This window comes from Orcinus orca, chromosome 13, assembly GCF_937001465.1.
Source record: "Orcinus orca chromosome 13, mOrcOrc1.1, whole genome shotgun sequence".
NCBI classification, from domain to species: Eukaryota; Metazoa; Chordata; class Mammalia; order Artiodactyla; family Delphinidae; genus Orcinus; species Orcinus orca.
In genome coordinates, this window is record NC_064571.1 from 53,698,317 (window position 1) to 53,721,760 (window position 23,444).

Below are 23,444 nucleotides of genomic sequence, written 5' to 3' on the forward strand. Positions count from 1 at the left end.
ACGGAGATTCAACATATTATTATCTCATTTGCGAAACCTTAGGGCCATTTGTCTGAGAGCAACACCACAAGGCAGGCCACAGAGGTTATTCTTAAATGGGTAAAATCAAAGCAGACGTACCTGAGTTCCTATTAATAAAAAGGGTACATTTGGTGCGTATTCCTTAAGTTCTGGTACCCACTCCTCTTTCACATTTTGAAATGAGGCTGGATTTACCACAGAGAAGCAGATAAGGAAGACATCAGTCATTGGATAAGATAAAGGCCTCAGACGATCATAGTCTTCCTAAGGGAGAAAGAAAAACCTCATTATTTCCATTTCTAGAGTTTACTAACAAATATGTACATTAGATTAGATGGTCAAAGAAGCAAAGTCAGGACTAGTCCACAAATGGAATGTATGACATACTACAAAAAAACAACATAATTCCATTTGTCTTTGCTATTCTAATTGGAAGCTCTGAACACCACTGGGGTAAAATATGACAGTATCATTAACGTCTACAATGAAACTCTGAGAAAATACATTGTGATGACGAGAGTTGTCACTGGAAGCATTTTTAACTGAAAAGTTTGCACACAGAATTGATTGTAGCTAGATGTTTAAGTATAGTCATTTATAATAATATTATCTGAATGTTCACTATGTTATTAAACATATGATCCATATGCTCTCTCATGTATTACTTATTTAATCCTTGTAACAACTATATGACATAAGAACCATTATCTCTATGTTGCATTTGTCTAAACTGAGGCAACAGAAATTAACTAACTTGTGTAAGGAAGTATATAGCAAGTAAAGGAGATGGGATTCAAACTCCGGCAGTTTTACTTCAGAACCTATGCCTTAACCACTATACATCTTCACTGAGACCTTAAATCTTTGCTTTCCCTGTTTATATAGTTTTCTTAATTGTGTGTGTGTGTGTGCATATGCATGTTTGTGTAAAAATTTTTTTTGTGTGTGTGTGTGTAAAAATTTAAAGATAGAAACATACTGAGTAAATTCACAAAATCCCCCTTCCTCTCCAATTTCCATTCCTTTCCTGAAATGTAGATTTTTCGTATGTATCTTTCCAGTTATTTTCTGTGCATGTATATGCCTACAACTGTACATATTTAAACATCTGTACACAGATGAAAACCGTGCAACCCATGTTGTTCTGCACCTTTCAGTATGTCTTGGACATGGTTCCAGACCGGAATACGTTAGACTGCTATATTATTTTTTTTTTAATTGAAGTATAGTTGATTTACAATGTTGTGTTAGTTTCAGGTGTACAGCAAAGTGATTCAATTATATATATATGTATGTGTGTGTACATATATATATATATATATATGTACACACACATGATATCTATTCTTTTTCAGATTCTTTTCCCTTATAGGTTATTATAAAATATGCCTTCCATATTTAAACTGCTGCTTCACATTTTATAGAAGGGCTGTTTTAGCATCTCTCCATCACAAAAGACAGTGAAGATCCTGTTTCATTTAGATTATTTCCTATGACACAAAATTCTACTTGCTTACATTTTTGTGAGTGAACAGTCAGGATTCCATTTTTGTCAGGGCTAGCCTCTCATCTGGTTTCAAGGAAAGTTTATTTTTGGCCTAAGCCACCACCCCTCTTAAATGACCTGCTTCACTACTAGAACTGCATGAATGTGGAATTAAAGGCATATTAAAAACATCTTCCACTCAGAGTTTCAGGTAGTATTTCTCTCATGGGACAATTTTCCTTTCATGTCATCTTCTGACATTTTTCTTACTACAATGTTACATTCAAACTCATATTATCTCAAACTCTTGACTTTGGAGCTAACCCTCCTGTTTTTCTGTGATGCTTTTGAAGGGCACACCTGCAGTTTGGAGCCAAGGGCACTGAAAGATTTCTCAAGTGTTGGCTCAGGACAAGATGGGAAATGCCATCCCCAATCTTCTTTAGCATTTATTTTTAAAAGTGGAGGCCTCTAATTGGATTCGAATAAAGCAGTGCTCCGGTGTTAAGAAATGATTAATGAAGAGATCACGCAAAATGGGTATGAAACATGCTGGCACCCCAGTCAGTTACAAAAGGACTATTATCAAAAGTATAACATGTTTTAAAAATCAGTTTGAGTGTTAAATAGTACAATTTGGTGAATTAAGTATACTTCTTGTACTCTACTGCCTATTTTAAACTGCATGTCGAGAAGAATTAAAGGGACAGTATTTGATCTTAGCATTCCACCTGGCAACTACCTAGCAGTTTGTTCCTGAGCAGACTTGCACACGGCACGCTCAGGGAATGGGGGGCTCTTGCTACACATCTCTCCTCATCCATATTTCGAGATCCAGTTTTCACAGAATTAGAAATGAGGATACTATCTCATAGGATTATGAGGAATAAATGAGATATTGCAACTAAAGCACTCAGCAGAGTGCCAAGCACATAAAAGAACTCTTTCAACTCTTTAACATCAATTCTTCATCCCACGGGAAACTGGTTCTCCTATTCGCTGCCAGTCCACGCAGGGTCCCATCAGTGGCACATGAGCCCTGGCTCTGCATCGTTCTGTCTCCAACCACAGGGAAGAAACTCCTTTAGTGAGAAATAAAATTTTCTACTCTGGCATCAAAACACACAAATCAAACTGAGGTCTCTTGAGGACAGTATAATTTTCAGATTAATAAAAGAGGATGATATACTATTACTGTACTAATTAGTCATTTGGGGGATTCAAGAGCCTTAAGACTATTTAAAATGTAATAAAAAAAAGAATTACACATTTTTTAAGAAAATCAAATTAGATTTTTTTAATGAAAATTTTACCTCATTAGGGAAATAGAAAGGGCACTCTTTCTCTGGGAGGGTATTACAAGAAATAAAAAGCAAGTGAATGCAAAGTTCTGTAGAAATGCTTAATATTCAAATATTCATCCAAACATTTTATAGAACATAAGTCTATCGTACAGATTCCTTTCATAAACACAGTGCATACTGATTTTCCTCGAGAGACATGTGGGCACAAAGGAATGGAACTAGACTAATCATTTCTAGATTTGTTAAACTGTAGATTTTTGTTGGAATAGTTAAAATGGTAAAGAATTGGGGTTAAAAAAAAAAGACAAGTGTGTTTAGAACTCCTTGGCAAGAAACGTTACTTCTTAAATCTGAACCATCTAAAATGAACTCCTTCTGCCTGTAATCTCCAGCTAAATAATTGGCAGTGATTATCAGAATGAGACCTTGCTGCTTCCATCCAGCCTGAGTAATTAGAAGTCTAATAATAGACAGCAAATTAAAAAAATAAATGATCCCCTGTGCGTACTGTACCCTGCATCATACACAACTGTTTATATCTACTGTGCAATATCTTGAGTGAACTTAATGTGAAATTTTAGATTTGGGGATAAATAAATTGAGGCATGCAATTCTTTCCTCCCCAGCTATATATTTAAAATTTGACAACACAAAGAAAGTTAAATGCGGAACTGCCCTTTCTTTTAAAAGAATTCCTCAAAGCCAATTCTCTAGTGTCCTCCTAATTATCAATTACATTTTAGTCCAAAAAAATTTTTTAAAGGTAGATATCTAAACATTTCAGCCTGGTAACCGAAATGTTCTCAAGTGTATTAAAGACAACGGTCTTACATCAAAAACAATGGTGAATTTGGTCAACAGGATTGTTGAACTGCTTAGTAAAAGCTTTAGCTTCTTATCAATTGGCTAAGTACCAGCGGGATCCAGTTTTTTACAATGTATTCTGGTAGCTTAGTGATTAGGCTCTCCATTCTCATCAAGAGTGCCTGATCTGTGAGGATGACAAGCTTCACCCTTCAACAATATCACACGCTGACAATCTGACAAGAGTCCACAGACAATAAGAGACCAACGAAATGTGCTCTGAGAGGAAACAAAACACCTTCAGGTGCAACAGAGAACTGTGGCAAATGGCCATCAGTCAGGAGACCCCTTTTTATGCCCAGCTCAGTCAGCAGCCCAGAAGCGTGCCCATTTCTGTACCACCTTTGTTCCCTTGGCGTGGACCTGGGTGCTCCCTCCCACTTTAGTGACCTGTTTAAAATACATGTTTTTGTACCACAATGTTCATTGCAGCTCTATTTACAATAGCCAAGACATGGAAGCAACCTAAGTGTCCATCGACAGATGAATGGATAAAGAAGATGTGGCACGTATATACAATGGAATATTACTCAGCCGTAAAAAGAAACAAAATTGAGCTATTTGTATTGAGGTGGATGGACCTAGAGTCTGTCATACAGAGTGAAGTAAGTCAGAAAGAGAAAAACAAATACTGTATGCTAACACATATATATGGAATCTAAAAAAAAAAAAAAATGGTCGTGAAGAACCTAAGGGCAAGACGGGAATAAAGACGCAGAGACGCACACCTACTAGAGAATGGACTTGAGGAAACGGGGAGGGGGAAGGATAAGCTGGGACAAAGTGAGAGAGTGGTAGTGTATATATGGACATATATACACTACCGAATGTAAAATAGATAGCTAGTGGGAAGCAGTCACATAGCACAGGGAGATCAGGTCGGTGCTTTGTGACCAGCTAGAAGGGTGGAATAGGGAGGGTGGGAGGGAGGGAGACGCAAGAGGGAAGAGATATGGGGATATATGTATATGTATAACTGATTTACTCTGTTGTAAAGCAGAAACTAACACACCATTGTAAAGCAATTATACTCCAATAAAAATTTAAAAAAAATACATGTTTTTAGAATGTGTACACCTATTTAAAATACTTATCCAAAATATGTACTTTAAGCAAAATCACTCAAGTTGGGTGGTATAGGCCTTGCCATGCTTTTTGTGGTATTCTATCACACAACTGGTCACTGAAAATCAATTAGCAAAGATGTTTTGAGATCATACTGCATGGAAGATATTCTAAGGACACGTACACACAAATAAAAAATATAATCGTCCCCTCGTCCCCTTTGGAGCTTATAGTTTAGTTGGGAATTCAAGACATGTACATAGAAAAAGGCAGTCAGATACAACAATGGGAGAGTGTAAATTGGAGCAGGTGAATATATAAATGCTTAATCAAAGAAACATTAATAAGCACCTACTGAGACAGGTTGGGACCTGGGAACCTTTGCTACAGTGCTGCGATGCTTGTGCCTGAATAAACCTCTCCTGGAGCAACAAGATACAAAGAAACTATATGAGACTAAAAATAACTGTGTGCATCGCAGTTGGGGCAAATTCTGGACCCAAAAGAGATCAATACAAAGAGACCAAAAAACCCAACTGCCACTTTTGAAGAGCCTGGAGCAAAAACAGAGTGTCAGGAGGAAAAGCAGGGTACTGTGTATGCCCCCTGCACACACCACCACCTAAGCCGCCCCTCCAGCCCAACCCCTGGACACACCCCTACCCTCACCCCATGTAAGGAACAAGCTCGCCCCTGCTCAGCGAGTGAGCAAGCAACCTGTTGTTTGTTCTCCCGCCCTCCCCGCTGCTGCAGCTGGGGCCCCAATAAAGCCTTGCCTGAATCTCTTGTCTGGCCTCTAGTCAATTTCTATTGATTGGGGAAGGCCAAGAACCCTGGTTGGTATCACTGCTATGTGCCCAGAAAGTGCACCCATCAGGGAAATGAAGGCAGGCCAAGGTTTAGATCCTTTCTGACTCGTAAAACAATTTAAACATCTGCAAAGCTCTCGTAAGATACCTGTATGTTAAAAATACGGCAACAAACACGAATGAGCAATAATACCCATGGTGTGCCCGTGCACCTCACTAGAACTTTGTAGACCTCAAAGTCACAGCCAGGAACAGAAGAAGAAACTGCGGTGCTGATGAGAGAACATGCTTAAAGCTGGCACTGAGGAGGGAGACTTGATAAGTTGGAAGAGACAAAAACATTTATAACGGTTTCTGCTCATAGGGAGTTCACGGCAAGGGAGACAAATGTATGCAGACATTGTATTACAAGTCAGAATGTAGTGAAAACCAAGGGTAGTAATTAGGGGACTCTAAAAAAAGACTTTTAGAAGAGGTGGCATTTGGGTTGGGTCTTACAGAACGGAGAGGATTGGAACATATATGACCTACTAGCGTGTGGCCTTGGCAAGTCACTTATTTCTTAGAGCCTTTGTTTATCAGTCTGTAAAATGGGAGATTATCAACGACAAGTGCTTTGAAGACTATAAGTGCTATAAGAATATATTACGCCTCCAAATAATCCAGGACGTTACTTTGATTCAGAAAACAGTCATTATCAAAACTTGTAAGAATTTTTCCTCTGTAACAACCTAGAAAAAGTGGGACCACAACTGAATAATTCTTTAACAGACAAGCCCCAGACTTCTAAAGTCTAAAACAGCTTCTGACTACTTGGAGATATATAAAATGTAAGGCAACTAAGTAAGAATGTCCCTGACAACTGGTGGCTTGTGGTAAATGAAGGAGTAGTAATCTCCATCTGAAACATCTGTTTCTGGTGAGAAGCCTAAAATAGGCATCAGGCATGGCTCTTGAATCACTCTACCCCCAAAAGGTGCTATACTAAAGCCAAGAGGGCACATGGACTGAAGCTAGCTTCTGAAGATGAAGTGTTTTGTCAGAAATCTTATCAATTATCAACATTTCTTCAATAATTCTTGGTAACAGTAGTCTATGAAACCTCATTTTTTTGTGTTGTCCTTTTGTCACTTTCAAGTTCATTTTGTATTTAACTTTGTGAAATATCACCTTTCACCCCCTTAAAAATAACTTTTCCAAGGAAGCTGGGTTGAGTTCTTTTGTGGAATATTTGGTAAGTTTGGTTCAAAATGCATCGATGATGAGTTTATTGAATTTACCTACCACTCTCCTGCTACAGGTGGACTAAAGAAAGTTTGGGGAGGAGAATTTTTTTTAAGTGCTGGAAATTCCTAAGAGATCATTGTTTTTCAAAAACTTTAAAAATATTTGACTTTTTTTCCTTCCTTTTTTCTTTCCTTCCTTCCTTCCTTTCCTTTTTTAAAAATCCCTGTTCAGTTGTGAGACGGTATTTACTTATCATGAGCCTGATTAGCTCTTGGTAAAAGAATTCTTGAAACTGAAGGTTCAGCTTCTAACTTTAAGCAACTGTCATCTTCATATATTTTGATTAGAATAAGTCAGTCTCCCGGTTAATTTATTAATTATTTAGCAGCTAGTGGACCAGATCTTTGGCTTCTTTTCCATTATTATCTTCCTTTTGGCTGCCTGACTTATAACTCCTGTTTAGGTTAGCTGGAGAAAAAAAAAGAGAGAGAGAGAAAGGTTGAAATGTGCGGTAGCAGAAAGACGACCAGCTGGAGAACTGGTTCTGCCATTATCTAACCGTGTCTCGTGAACCTGCACTTCCTCATCTCTAAAAGGAGAGGACTGAACTAGATCGCCACGTCACATGGTTAAAAACGCTCAAACTAACACTTTTTACCCTTGTGAGCAGCCCTAGTAACAGATTTAATGTGGGTGGAGGTTTAAACTACTGCATAAAAATTGAGTTTTAGGATACTGTTTTATCTAAGCTGACCCCCCAAGGCAGAGGATCAACACTCAACTAAATATGGCCCTTCGGCAAGCTTCATTTCCCCATCTGTGAGGGGAGAATAAATATAGCATACACATGTTAAGATAAATGAGAGAGCTGGTCAAGTGTTTTGAGCTCTTCAACAGACAAGCCTGACTTTCCAAAAAAAGACAAACCACAGCTTCAGAGACAGTGCAATTTCTTTCGTGCATGGTGAGATGACTTCCTTCATTGTAAAGGATTTAAGAGCTGCAATTCTACATTGTCTGGAGCTATAATTGCAAGTCTCTTTCACTAAAACAGAGGTCAGCTGGCCTAAGGCATGCAGAAGGAAGGTCAATGTCAGGCCACACTTCTGTGCAGTGTACTCCTTTCCTAACTTTTTTTGGTACAAATTTCATGTTGATGGAATAGTCATGCATTCTTTCATTTCAACAAATATAAACCCACTAGGTGCTGAACACTGTGTACTCCAGTGAGAAACAGACGTGGACCCTGCCCTCGTGGAATTCACAGTACAACAGAGGAGAGGCAAGTGCCTCCCCACTGGGGCAGGACTACTCTAGGTCCAGGGGACACTGTGGAAGTGCGGGAGGTATTTTTGATCGTCAACATGAATGGGGGAACTCTACCAGCATTTAGGGGTATGAGCCAGGGTGCTACCTGACCTGTGTAGTGAAAAACAGTCCTGGGTCCTGCATGATTGATGAGTGTACCTCTAGGCACTGAATGACTATGAAAAAACTTTTAATAACGACCTGAATCTAGGATCTATCTCTGTTGCATATTAGTAGAAAGGTAGATTTACTTGATGTTGTTCAAACATTACAGGAGTTGCTTACCAATGCAGAAAATTGCACACCACTGGCAATGTTGCTCTTAGTACCCTAATTGTCACTAAAACACAAACCCGTTAGTCAACTTTTAGAGCTATTGCATTCATGGTTGTTCACCTGACTACTTCATTATGATTTCTGAGTACTCAGCCCTGGGAACTTAGGAATTTAATACTGAAATAATTTTTTTTTTTTTTTTTTTTTTTTTGCGGTACGCGGGCCTCTCACTGTTGTGGCCTCTCCCATTGCGGAGCACAGGCTCCGGATGCGCAGGCTCAGCGGCCATGGCTCACGGGCCCAGCCGCTCCGCGGCATGTGGGATCTTCCCGGACCGGGGCGCAAACCCGTGTCCCCTGCTTCGGCAGGCGGACTCTCAACCACTGCGCCACCAGGGAAGCCCTGAAATAAATATGTTGATTATGAATTACTTTCCTTTTATTTTTCCTTCCTATTACTGCCAGGATGTTATACTGATTTAAAATTATATATACAGAAAGGTTATATTAGCTATAGACTTCATTTGAAGATAAGTATAGGAGAAACATAAAAATTGTTATCAAAGGGGGGATGGATCTAATATACTAGAGGCACTGAGTCAGGTATTTAACAAATTGGGACAAAAATGATTATAAATGCGAACTGGGATAGGTGCTGTGAAGGAAAACAGCCAGGAGACAGAGAATAACCAGGATGAGCAGCTTCAGTCTGGGTGGTCTGGAAAGACCTCTCGGAGGGAGCGACGTCTACCTAAGATGTGAGGGATGCTTTGAGAAGCCAGATATAGGACACTAGGGGCAAAAGGCCCAAGGCAGAAAAGCCCTGACAGATGCCTCCAGGGAGCCTTCTGGAATAATCCAGGGTTCAGCTTGTGCAGCTGGATGGATAATGTCTTTTACAGGGATGAGGAAGACTGAAGGTGGAGAAACACATTAGGGAGAAAACTCAAGAGGCCAATTTTGGGCATGTTAAGCTCAAGATGTTGACAGTGGGAAACGAGTATCTGGAAGAGCTCTCTGCCTCTGAGTTCCAGACCCAGCTCTAGATGCCTCCTTTTGGCTGAACCAGAATTATCTCAGATTCAACATTTCTAAACTAAAGTCATTTCTTCCCCCTCAAATCTGCAAATCCTGTTGAGTTCACCATCTCACGAAAAGACATCACCACTCCATCAGGATCAAACCATAACCCTGGGGGTCCTCAGTATCAACCCCAAACACAAAGTCGGTCAACCACTTGCCCAGCCAGTCTGTTCTTCCCTCTCCACACTCCTCACCTGGGCAGCTCCTACTCATCTTTCAAGCTTTGGTCTAAAAATCTCTTGGTCCAACAAACCTTCTCCAAACCCCCAATTCAGATCAAGGTCCCTCTCTCTGTAACACCTTCTCCTGTCATCCCATTTCTCACATTGTAATACAACTACCTCTTTTCTTATCTGTATCCTCCACAGGACTCCGTGAGGGCAGAGGACTACTCTTCAAAGTCTGGTTTATAGTAGCTGCTTATTAAATTCTTGCTGAATGAATGAGGGTAGCGTGTGGGACATGAAGTCAGAAGAACAAACTGCAGCCAGATCACGGTGGCCTGCACCTCCTTTATCGGCTGCAGAGCTGGAGATGATGGATAGAGCCTCTGAATCCTCCACTAACAGGTGAATTTCCCAGGTTGCAGTTACCGCTTTCAGCCAAGATTCCAACTGCCTCCTAAGATCAGAGCCCTTTCTCGGTCCAACCCACCTTCCTGAATGATAAGGTGAGCTCTAAGGCGCAGGGCCTCAGACGGAGCAATTCTTCCAGCATTTTAGTTCCTGCTACTGTTTTTCACCACCACGTTTTTGCCATTGTCTTGACATTTGTTTTATCTAGGATGGAGGATATCATTGACTGTCTACCCGGCATCCTTCTGCTACTTGTTCTTTCTTTCCAAAACTGATTTAGGTCAAGACCCACCACTCCTCTATTCAGACACATGCCCCTGGGAACCCTGACCCCATATCTAGCTTAAAGAATTCCTGGTTGGATTTAAGCCAATCATGGAGTTTCATTCCCTACCCCCCGGCCAAAGTCACTGGTTCCTAGGTGGGCACATGATCCAAGTAGTCCAATCAGAATGAAGTGGTCCCTGGATTATCCAAGGGGCTCACTCTCTGCCCCCGGCCAAAGCACAGGCGTACCTCATTTTATTGCGCCTCAGTTCATTGCACTTTGCAGATTGCATTTTTTACAAATTGAAGGTATGTCGCAACCCTGCAGCGAGCAAGTCTATCAGTGCCATTTTTCCAACAGCATTTGCTCACCTCATGTCTATGTGTCACACTTTGGTAGTTCTCGCAATATTTCAGGTCTTTTTAAAAAATCATTATTATATTTGTTATGGTGATCTATGATCAGCGATCTTTTTTTTTAAAGATTTTTTTTTTTGATGTGGACCATTTTTAAAGTCTTTATTGAATTTGTTACAATATTGTTTCTGTTTTCTGTTTCGGTTTTTTGGCTGTGAGGCATGTGGGATCCTAGCTCCCCCACCAGGGATTGAACCCACACCCGCTGCATTGGAAGGTGAAGTCTTAACCACTGGACTGCCAGGGAAGTCCCTGATCAGTGATCTTTGACGTTACTACTATGAACTCGCTGAAGGCTCAGGTGATGGTTAGCATTTTTAAGCAATAGTTTTTAATTAAGGTATGCACTTTTTCTTTAGACATGATGCTTTTGCACACTTAATAGACTACTGTATAAACATAACTTTCACATGCACTAGGAAAGCAAAAAATTCATCTGCTCACTTTATTGCGATATTCACTTTATTGCATGGTCTGAACTTGCAGTACCTCTGAGGTGTGCCTGATATTGGTTCCTGGGTGAGCACAAGATCTAAGTAGTGGAATCAGCATGAAGTAGTCCCTAGATGACTGAAGGCAGCTCTTTCCTCACCCCTTCTTCTCCTTCTGCTGCTCCTCCTCTCTGTCTCCCTCTCTCTCCCTCCACCCCTCACTCAGTAGGGAAGGATTTGCTACTCACCGGCCCCATCTCTGCAGCTCATGGAGATTATTCAGGGATCCCCACTACATTGGCTGGTGCTGTGGTCCCTGTATCACAGGGGAGTGGATGCTGCCCAGGGCCAGCTATTTGGAGGCAAGCATATATAAGTACCAGGCCTGACACTTCCAGGGGAACAGCCCTCTTACCCTTTTTTTTTTTTTCTTTTGCGGTATGCAGGCCTCTCACTGTTGTGGCCTCTCCCGTTGCGGAGCACAGGCTCCGGACGCGCAGGCTCAGCGGCCATGGCTCACGGGCCCAGCTGCTCCGTGGCATGTGGGATCTTCCCGGACCGGGGCACGAACCCGTGTCCCCTGCTTCGGCAGGCGGACTCTCAACCACTGCGCCACCAGGGAAGCCCCCTCTTACCTTTTTAATGCTTGAGCTACAGAGGCCTGTTGGGCACTGTGGATTCAGGTCACCTGGGCTGCCCATGTGGTGAGGGCACCAACATAGAACTAGGAGTTACAGATGGGCCAAATGCAGAGGAAACACCATTTTCCTCCACTGTGGACTAACACCTACCTTCTTCACCTCTGAGGCTGAGGAAGAGGCTTACAATGACTGATAGGTGCAGGCAGATAGATAGAACAGGCAGTCAAGCGGCAAGAGAAGCCTCAGGAACTACGCTCTGATTAAGCCTGAAATGCTGGTTTTCTCCATGCCCACCCGAGACAGCCACACTGCATGGAGGAGTTTACCATGACTAGCAAACCCATTTGGAATCTGAGGTCTTAGACCACACTCCTTGGCCAAAGACATGGGACAGGCAGACGAGGGAGGGAGGCTTCTGGGCAGGTAGGCAAAATCAGGATGACCTAATGCTGTTCACAAATACATTTGCACAGAACAGACCCTTTAGAAGGTATACACAATTTCTGTTGGGGTGATGAAAATGTTCTGGAACTTGACAGAGGTGGAGGTTATGCAACATTGTGAAGGTACTAAATGCCACTGAACTGTACACTTAAAAATGATTAATTTTATGTTGTGTGAATTTCACCTTAATTTAAGGAAAATACACATAGGTCCACAAGTATGCAAAGTTGGGTCCTCACGGGCCTACACACATGCGTGTGCACACACACACACACACACACACACACACAGATTTCTTTGAAATTCAGAGAGATGCCTGCACGTGGCAGAAATACCCTTTCCCTGCAGGGAGTCCCTGGCAGAAATACCCAAGCCATCCACTCCTCAGGACCTGCATTCATCACCGTGACATGCTTCCACGTTGTGGAGCACAGCTTACCCTCCTTCAGGCATGTCTCATAACCCCTACTCTGCCTCTTCTGCATCACCCACTTCATCTTCTCCCCTCCAGCTCTGGCCTTCTTGTGCTACAGGAGGCTCCCAGCAGAGCTCTTTTCCAGGCTTATTAACGAGTCACCGCATTATGTTATTCCAGCCTTATTTTGCTTCACAGCACAGAGCGCCTTGCTCCTGCTTTCACACTAGCCCTACTATCCCACCAAACCCTCACCATCAGCCTATGAGATAGGGCAGCTCCCACTTTACTGATGAAGAAACTGAGGCTCAGAGAAACTCGTCCAACCTGTCCAAAGTTACAGGACAGTTGGGCAGAAATGAGGCAGGAAGGCAGTTCTCCAATCAACTAGTTTAGGACCCTCCTGGCCCCTTTGTTCTAAGCAAGCAGTAGGTCACAGGTTTTAGACACAGACCTTTTAAATCTTTGAATCATAGTTTTACTGGCTATGTGGCTCCAGGCAAGTCACTTACCGTTTCCATTTCCTTCATCCATAAAATGGACTAAACTGTTGGAAGATTAAATGAGCTAGCGTGGAGCCTGTGTGGTGGCTGCGAGTTTATCACCACGCCCAGTAGTATTCCTTAAGCTCTTCAGTTTCGGCAGATTTGGCAGAGGGGACTCAATCGGTGGAAAAGGAGGATTGAGGGTAAAAGCGACTTTGTGAAGAACACACTGAGAAATGTGGCTGCTTACTAAGTGCATGTTTACATGGCAGGCAAGAACTGAAGTCAGGAATTTTATTAAAACAACTGAAGAGAGCTAAACTAATATACCCCAAATGTATTTTTTTAAAACAACGGTAAACGAGACCTGAGAACTGAAAAAGAATCATGATGCATGTGGACTCTGATGTGGCCACCCAGCCCTTGCTGCCAGGCCCTCTCTGCCCTGTGCTGCAAACAGCACGGGCAGTTTTCAGCTGCTGCCTGTAAAAGGTTCACTTGACCCACGTTTGTACGAGTATCCTCGTGCTCCCAGAAGCTCAGCCAATCCAGGAGCTGGACTTCCCACCACAGAGAAGCTGGCTAGGAAGATGTGACATTGACCAAAACAAACTGAGAGCCCGTGAAACAAAATCAAAAAGCAACACTATGGGCAGACGAGGAAACAACAAAGCTTTGCAAGAAAAACCCCGGTCATTCCAGGGGTTTCAAATGTCCATTCTCTTCTGCGTATCCTCATAAAACCCTTGGAGGCAGTGTTGGGACAGCAGCTGTCACCCCCCCTCTGGGGTGGAGGGCAGCAGCTGAGGCCAGGGTGAAGTCGGTGAAGTGCAGGCGAAACTGTGGCTGCAGCAGTTGGGCGGGTCAGGGTGGAGATGGAGGCAGTTTTCAACCATAGCAGGTGTGGACCGTAGAGCCCAGTCAAGCTGCACGGAAACCTGCGAGTTTCCAGCTCTCAGCCCGGCCCGGCGTAACCCACTAAGCTGAGTCCTTTCCAAGCCCACACATCAACCCCTTTAGGGAGTCTGCTGCTTCCTGGAGAATCAAACAGCACACATCTCCCTTCAGAGAGCCACTAGCTTAGTTAAGCAACCTAGTAAGACCCTGGCAGCAGGGGAAGTCACTAATTGAACGACTTACAGATCAGGAGCCTGCGGGCCTGGCCTGAGGTCCAGTGCTGCTCTCATGGGCTGCGCGTGTAACTCATACTAGTAACTTTAGTGTGCCTGTTTTCTCATCCATTAAAACAAAGGCAGGGGGAGGGGTGGATAATATCACCTACCTCAGAGGTTGTTGTTATGATTAAATGGGACAAACAGGTCCAGAGGCCTCTGATGTAGGCACGAGATTAATGACAAGAGACACATACGCTAAGTGCCACAGGAATTCACAGGAGTGAGTATGTCCACCACCTGAGGACTAGAAAAGGCTGCATGGAATACCTGTTCTACCCATGTCCTGTCCCCACCCCAAACCCACACACTCATGCCACCTCCTCACCTAGGAAGACAGTCCCGACCCTCCCCCACCCCCATCCCCAGAGCTGGAAGTGCCCCTTCCTGCCTCCTAATGTCAGTATCTGGAGGTGTAGTTAATAAATATAGGGGAACTATAGTAGGACACCCTAATAATTTGACATATGGCTACATGTTGAGAATTAAATTCATGAAAATGAAACCATAATCGTCATTAGTCATCTGCGATATGGGTCATTACTAAGAGATGACCGAGATTCTTGAAAACACCCGAATCTAATCAAGGTGATTAAAATGTAACTAAAGGAAGCTGTAACCTAATAGAGTATGTTTTGGCCTGTCTGAAAAATGTTGACTTAAAAGTTATTGTCTATAGAGACTCTAAATAGAGTCTAGCAAAGGAGAAATTGCCTAATTAGAATATTTGTGTCCATTTAGCTTTGCCCAACGGTAAGACGCTAAACGTGGGGGACAAACAGATGCTGAACACTAGAAAGCCGAGCTCCCGTGGGGGAGGGGCAGTTGCCATGTGGTTCCAGGATCCAGATGAAATTCACATCTCCTCTAAGACCTTTCGCTCCAAAGCCTGAATCCCAAGAAAGCTTCTAATGAATTCATTTTCCTGGGTACCTTATGCTAAGGAAAGGTACACTGGATAACAGGCACTGAAAAGGTATCTATCACTATAGCTTTGATCTTCATATTTATGTTTTCTAACTATTAAAACAAATTGGAGAAGAATTCAGTTAAATGCTAGCCAGTTGAACACATGAATCTATCTTTGATCTTTCCAAAATCCTCTGACATGTACAGTAATTTTAAAAAAAGGCATAAAGCCACAGGAAAAGCAAACAGGGAAGGAGACAACAGCCACACAATTTTAGAAGCTAGAAAACCAAAGAACAAGTAGGAACTGATTTAGCAGACCCTGGGAGCCAGATCCTGGGCCAGCAATGAGGAGAAGTTAAGAAGCACCTGGTTCCGTACAACAGAACCCCCTAAAGGTGTGGGAGCTGGAGCACTGTGTTCTGAAAGTGGGTTGAAGGTGGAGCCACAAACAAGAGGGCAGATTGACAGTCTGCTTATGAAGCAGTTAAACCCCAGATCTGTTCTCTATCATGATAGTCTCCCCAGCCCTGATGAAAGGCAGAGGATATTTATTCCCCGGAAAGGGAAGAACAGAGGGTTCCCTGGGTGGGAGGACACGGGGCCCAGTTGAACATACTGAACACACAAGGCCAGGGTACACTGAAAATTGAGATACTTACCCTGCGTCCTCCCCTCACCTCCCAGAACAGTGGCAGCCCAGCAGGAAGCACTCAGGCAGTAGAGTGGAAGGTTCTTTTCTGGGGAATATGAACAGTGCAAGAGGAAGGACCAGGTTCCCCAATGAAAAGACCCAGATGAATCACCCTACAGTAGTGGTTCTCAAATGGGGGTAGAAGGAGCACAGGCTGACGCTGCCCCAAGGGAACATCTGGCAGTGTCTGGGACATTCCTGATCATCATGATTGGGGTAGGGAAGACAATACGGATGCTACTAAACATCCTACAGTTCACAGGACAGCATTCACAACAAACCGTCCAGCCCGAAATATCAACAGTGCTGAGGCTGAGAAACCCAGACGTTCAGTAAGGGCCAGAGTCATCCAGCCCCACGTATACACAGAGTTTCCCATTCTCCAATGCCACTCTCGTAAATATGAGTAGACACCTGAGGAACTGCCACAAAAGGCAGAGATCAAAACGACAGACTACGCAGGGAGACAAAAATTTCAAAAAGCTATCATTAATACCCTCAGAGAAATTAGAGAAGATATTCAAACCAAAAGCAAGCCAAACCAAACTTAGAAGATGATAAAGAAAAAAAAAAGGAACATCCAAAGAACAGGAAAAGGTTCTTGAAAATTAAAAATAGAATCACATTAAAAAAAAAATAGAAGGGGCAGATGATAAAATTGAGGAGCTCTCCCAAAAATAGAGCAAAAAGACACAGAGAAGGCACAATTAGAGGACCACCCCCAAAACCTCTAATATCTAAATACTGGAAGTTCTAGTGAAACAGAAGAGATTAATTGGAAGTGAAGAAATCAAAGAAATAAACCAAGAAAATTTCTCAGAACTGAAGGACACAAGGCCCTAGGATGAAATAGCCCACAATAGCCAGCTACACCCTACCCTGAAGACCATGAGTGTGAAATTCCAGACAGGAAAAACAGGTTCCTAAAAACGAATCCAGAGTAAGATTGGCATCAGACTTTTTAACAGCATAAATTGAAGCTGGAAGATGATGGAACAATGCCTTCAAAGCTCTGAAGCAAAAATGATTTCCAATCTATTTTCAAAATGTCAAGCAGGTATGAAGGAAATAAAAACATTTTCAAACATACCAGGTATCAAAAAATTTGCCTACAATGCATCTTTTCTCAGGAAACTAATAAAATATATACTCTACCAAAATGAGGAAATAAACTATGAAGACATGAAAAATAAAAATTGGCATCTAATACAAGACATAGAGCCAAAGGGAATCCCAGTAATGATGAAGGAAAATCCTAGGATGACAACTGTGCAGTAGGCTCGAGGCAACTAGCCCAAACTGAAGCAGATCAGTAGGCTCATGACGAATGTCTCCAAGAAGAAATTGACAGAATACTTGATATGCTGGAATGTATGGAAAGGTGAGTTTAGAATGAAATAGACAGGTGGTGAAAACTAAGCAAGGGAAGAAGATAATTAGTAACTCCAGGGAAACAAAAAGCGGCACAAAGAGGGAAAAGTAATTATAGTACACTACATGGTTCAGCTATGCTAACACAGTGATAAAAATATAACCACTGATCAATAATCAAATGGAAATTACAATATAGCTACTGGGGATAGGTAGATGGGAAGTGGAAGACATATTCAAAAGACAGCTAAAACCTCATCATTCATGGTGTGAAGGCAACAGAGGATTTCTTTTGCCAACATAAACAGCTAAGAACTGAAAGCGGTTGCCTTGGGGGAGTGGAAAAGGACTTCTCTGTAGGAAAGTGGAGAGGGATCTTTTGTTTCTCCATAACAGGATCTTATAGAACTGTTGACTCTTTAAACCATCCGCATATATAACTTCAATAAAGTGACTTTTTTTAAAATTGGAGAAAAACAGAATAAAGTATAAAGAAGTAAATTTCTACAAGTATTCAATATCACTACCTAGAGCCAACTGCTTTAACATTTTGACAATTTTATACCAATCTTTTTCTTACACATTATACATATGCAGATTTTTCAAAGTTGTAATAATGCCATATATAGTTTTGATTCCTGTGTTTTCACACTTAACACACCACTAGCCTTTTCATATATCTTTAAATATTTGCTGAAAGCAGTTCTTAATGGCTGTGATCATTCTTACATATCATGCTATCATTTAACAAATCCCTTTTTACTATGCATTGTGTTTATAATTTATCACTATTATAAATATGGCTGTGAAGAATATCATTTTATGTAAATCTTTGTGTACACTGAATGTTTCCTTGGCATAAATTCATAGAAATGGATCACTGAAAATTTAAGTGTCTTTGCCAAATTAACCTCCAAATGGATCATGTCAGTTTTTACTGAACGGTACATACAGCATCCACTTCCCTGACTCCTGAATATCAATTTTTCCCATGTTGCTCAATTTGATACGTGAAAAAAAAAAGTTTTTATTTGCATATTGTGTGTTCAACTGGCTGTCTGCTTTTCTTCCTTGTGAGCTACTGGTTTATGGCTTGAGTCCATTTTTCCACCAAGACCACATGATAAATAATCCTTCCACAACCTTGTGTATATCCAGATCTCTATGAGTTAACACAGATCAGACCGGTGGACCTGATGATATGTGAGCGCCTCAACAAAATCAAGTCTCTGAGTCTTGATGGCCCCACTGAGGCCCTGGCTCTCTGGGAGGCTCCAGGCAAGCAGCCTAGCAGTCAGGCACCCTTATGACACTCCTCACACTTTACCTTTTCTTGGTACGTCCCATATTCTGTTTGCATTTTGGTTACCTGTATACATCTTCTCTTCCCCATGGACTCTAAGCTCCTACAGTGAAAGAACCCTATCTGATGGATCTCCGTGTTCCTCACCTCACCTGTATTTAACAGATACTCACATATCTGATGAATAAAGACATAAGGGTGCAGATGGGGGTGGGGAGGATTATGAACAGAGGCAACAGGAGAACTGGAACACTGAAAGCGTAGAGGGACTAGCCCTAGCCCTACCAGAGCTGGGGTGAAGACAGCACCAGAAGTACATGACCAGTGGTTTCCAGGGTTCAGGCAGAATGTCCATGTAATGAAGACTGACGAAAAGGAATAAAAAGGACAGACAAGGATTATTCAGCCACAAAAAAGAAATGAAGTACTGGTATATTCTACAACATGGATGAACCTTGAAAATATGATGCTAAGTGAAAGAAACCAGACACAAAGGTCACATATTGTATGATTCCATTTATATGAAATGTCCAGAATGGGCAAATCCACAGGGTCAAAAAGTAGATTAGTGGGCTTCCCTGGTGGCGCAGTGGTTGAGAGTCCACCTGCCGATGCATGGGACATGGGTTCGTGCCCCGGTCCGGGAGGATCCCACATGCCGTGGAGCGGCTGGGCCTGTGAGCCATGGCCACTGAGCCTGCGCGTCCGGAGCCTGTGCTCCGCAACGGGAGAGGCCACAGCAGTGAGAGGCCCGCGTACCGCAAAAAAAAAAAAAAAAAAAAGAGTAGATTAGTGGTTGCTAAGAGCTGGGGGAAGGGGAGAATGGAGAGTCACTGATTATAGGTACAGGGTTTCTTTGGGGGTGATGAGAATGTTCTGGAATTAAATAGTGGTGATGTTCGCACAACTTTGTGAATATATAAAACCCACTGAATATGAATAATATCTCAACTTTTAAAAAGGAAAGAGGAGTAAACAAGCAGTCTGGCTCACGAGGAACTTCTGAGGAATTGCTTTGTTTGTAACACCAGCTTGCCTAGACTCTGATGCTTCCACACTGCCTGGCCCAGCAGCAGGATGTCAGGGCTCCCCCTGCTTGTAACAGAGGGACACATGACACAAAACACACTGAAGGAATCCTACAGATCCAAACTTGGAGAACAGCACACATCCTGGCCAATATTTTATCCAAAAAGACCTGGCAGCCTTTCTGCTAATGGACTCCCTGAGTTAAGAAATGAGTTCTACTGTGCCTCAGCAGGCAACGCATTACACCGACCACCTATAACCCGATTTTAAAAACCTTCAATAATGTCAAGACAGAATAGAATTCCCTTTAAAATGAGCTGATGAGAAAACCAATACGGAGGTGATGTAAAGTCATGGGAGATGTTCTTTTCATGATCATCTTTCTAACAGACTCTCCTATATCCAGCACACACCTGGCTGCGAGTTGTGCTAAGCGCTACGTGCCACATGCAGACCCCCTCTGAGGGCTTACAATCTGGGTGCTGATAAAGAATTACACAAGAATAAAACAGAATGCTAGACTGTAGCCTACAGATGATTTTCTCAGCTGAAATTCAAAGACGGGGTTCAACCCTAAGAGGGCTGGAGTCTCAGGGGAGGAGTTCACGGGGTGCCTCCTCCTCAGAAGGACTTCTCACTTTCTGCAGGCTGGATGAAGACCAGAAGCTCCCTGCTGCTAGACAAGGCCCCTGTCTGAAGAAAGCTGGGACCCTCTCACCTCTATCCCATTCCCCATACCTGCAGAGCCAGGGAGGCCACAAGGAACACCTTAATTGTGAACCCTGAACCAGCTCGCTAGGTGGGACGGTCCTTTGAAAATTACGCTGGGGTAAGTGGAATTTTTTTTTATTCTTTTTGGTTGTTTATTATTATTATTTTTTAACATCTTTAATGGAGTATAATTGCTTTACAATGGTGTGTTAGTTTCTGCTTTATAACAAAGTGAATCAGCTATACATATACACATGTTCCCATATCTCCTCCCTCTTGCGTCTCCCTCCCTCCCACCCTCCCTATCCCACCGCTCTAGGTGGACACAAAGCACTGAGCTGATCTCCCTGTGCTATGCGGCTGCTTCCCACTAGCTATCTATTTTACATTTGGTAGTGTATATATGTCCATGCCACTCTCTCACTTTGTCACAGCTTACCCTGACCCCTCCCCATATTCTCAAGTCCATTCTCTAGCAGGTCTGTGTCTTTATTCCCGTCTTGCCCCTAGGTACTTCATGACTTTTTTTTTTTTCTTAGATTCCATATATATGTATTAGCATATGGTATTTGTTTTTCTCTTTCTGACTTACTTCACTCTGTAAGACAGACTCTAGGTCCATCCACCTCACTACAAATAACTCAACTCAGCCATAAAAAGAAACGAAATTGGTAAGTGGAATTTTAATTGAGCTGGACAATCAGAATTAAATTCTTTCTCTCAGTGGCAGCTCTTAAAGGGGGGCATACTCTGAGCCAACTCATTTATAATCCCAACCGTTAGGCCATTTGAAAGAAGATGGCTTTTCTACACTGGAACAGGTTTTGAAAAAAGGAAAAAAAAAGAGAGAGCAGTAAAAAAAGAAGGAAGGAAGGAAGGGAGAGGGGAAGGGAGGGAGGGAGGAAGGAAGGAAGGAAGGAAGGAAGGAAGGAAGGAAGGAAGGAAGGAAGGAGGAAAGGGGGAATTTAAAAGTGGAGGGAAGGCAGGGGAATGGAGGAGGAGGAGACTTGCGCAGAAAGCCATGGTCAGCCAGAAAAGTAATTACTGCCGAGAAGGGTGTCAGTAACAGCCCTTCCTCCAACCGTCCCAGTGGGGGACAAAAGACAAAAGGACATCATTGCCCATCTGTTGCTTTGGAACTAATTTAGCACCAACCAAACCAGCATTGTCCTCAGGGGCAGGCCTGTCACCTCCCAGAGTGCTAACCTCAGCTACGGTGAACAGAGCAGGTCTTGCGTCTCAAGTCCGTCTGGATGCTTAATGTATGGGGCAGGACATGGCTTGGCACTTGGGCCTCATCAAGGAATACCCCTGGAGCCTACTGTGTGCATGGCCTTGGGCCAGACAGCACACCAGTGGAGCCAAGGGCAGCTTAAGAAGTTCTGCTTCCGTTTTCTCCCGATCATGCCTTGGCCCCATCTCCACCAGGCAGGCGAGGAAGGCGGCACCAGTGGCTGAATGATTCAGTTCATTCCAACAAATATGGAACATCCCAACCACGCATAAAGAACTAGAGATGAGGGTGTGTGGAGGCGTGTTTGGATAGGCAGGGGTTAAAAGATGAATAAGGATTAAAAGATGGATAAGTTATGTACCTGCACTCTGGAGACAGTGTATAAGTAGAGCATGGAGGGAGAGGGAGAGGGAGAGGGAGAGGGAGAGGGAGAGGGGGAGAGAGAGAGGGAGAGAGGGGGAGAGGGGGAGGGAGAGGGAGAGGGGGAGAGAGGGGGAGAGAGAGAGGGAGAGAGAGGGAGAGAGAGAGAGAGAGAGAGAGAGAGAGAGGGAGAGAGGGAGAGAGAGTGTGTGTGTGTGTGTGTGTGTGTGTGTGTGTGTGTGTGTGTGTACTGGGGGAGGGGAGGAGGGGAGGTGGCTTGCTAAGACAAGGTATATTAAGTTCACATTTACTAACTTGGTGGCTCTGACATTTCGGCCAGTATCAGAATCACCTGGAGGGCTTGTCATACCAGAGTTGTCCCAGATTTTCTGATTCCAGAGGTCTGGGGTGAAGCCTAAGAGTCTGGATTTCTAACACATTCCCAGAAGATGCATGTTGGTTTGAGGACCACATCTGAGAACCAGTGCAGTAATTCAAACCCTCACTGAGCATCTAGTACATGTAAGAATCCAATCTGAGCACTTTCTCCACCTAAAATCGACCTGGAGAACCCCAGGCTGCTGTGCCCATTCTCATCTCCTGGGAAGGACAGAACCCAGCCTCCTCTGTGCCCCCGATGAACAGGCACCCTCTCCCTTCCCCACTCTGCTGAACCGTGAGCTCCTGGGGGCAGGGCCTGGGCCCGATCTGTCTCATAAGCCCCACTCCTTGCACAGGTACTGGCCCAGATTTGGTGCTCAAGGAATGTTTGCTGACTGACTGAATGAGTGTTTTCATCTAGTCCTGGCAGTCGCAGCGGCGGGACGCAGCCCAGGCTGTGGGACGTGGGATGTGGGAGCCCATGCGGAGGTGGTGTCAACAGGACGCTCAGGAAGGCAGGCAAAATGAGGAGTGGGTGGCAGAGGAAGTCTTTGGGTGCATATTCAGGGCACATCCCGATGGAAAAGGGACAAACAGGTTGAAAATGGCAGCTTTACCTAAATAAGGAAACTCCTACAGGGAGAAAAGAAAAGCCTGGGGCAGCCCCTATGGGATGGAAAAGACATCTGCCTGGCAGCCCCCGCACAGCAAGTTCATGTCAAGTCAGGGCTGCCAGGCGGAGCAGGGGTGACAATGCAAAGCGGCGCAGAGCTCCTTCCCGGGAACAGGTGACACCTGCACCAGCATGAAGTTTCTTCCACAGCCTCACTGGCGATGCAGCTACCTGCACCACGCAGGGGAAGTCCTCTTTTTCAGCAACAATGGAGGTTAATGAACAAATGGACAAAACACCCTTCATCTCCCAGGGTGGAGGTGGGGTGGAGGTATCTTTAAGGAGCCATTTCAGCAGCAGCCCCTAGTGTCCCATCTATAGACACCATTCCACCAACTCTCCTGTCCAGAAAAGCAATGGGCCCAGAATGTACTTTTTAATGAAATCGTCAGCAACAGAATATACGTGATGTAAAGGAGACATATAACACCATCAAGCTGATTCTTGTGAGTGGTTTAACACAGAGAACCCAGGTCTTGGAGTTGGGCAG

General features: G+C 43.4%; 1 protein-coding gene across 2 annotated transcripts in view; it reads right to left on the reverse strand.

Moving 5' to 3' along the window:
- RHOQ (ras homolog family member Q) overlaps positions 1 to 23,444 on the reverse strand; it is a 38,531-nt gene that overhangs the window by 6,855 nt on the left and 8,232 nt on the right. The window contains exon 3 of one of the 2 annotated variants that reach the window (XM_049696380.1): positions 121 to 285. In XM_049696380.1, coding sequence (XP_049552337.1) covers positions 121 to 285 — 165 coding nt within the window. Of the gene's footprint in view, positions 1 to 120; positions 286 to 23,444 lie in introns of those variants that run through there. The other variant, XM_049696381.1, reaches the window with a different exon arrangement.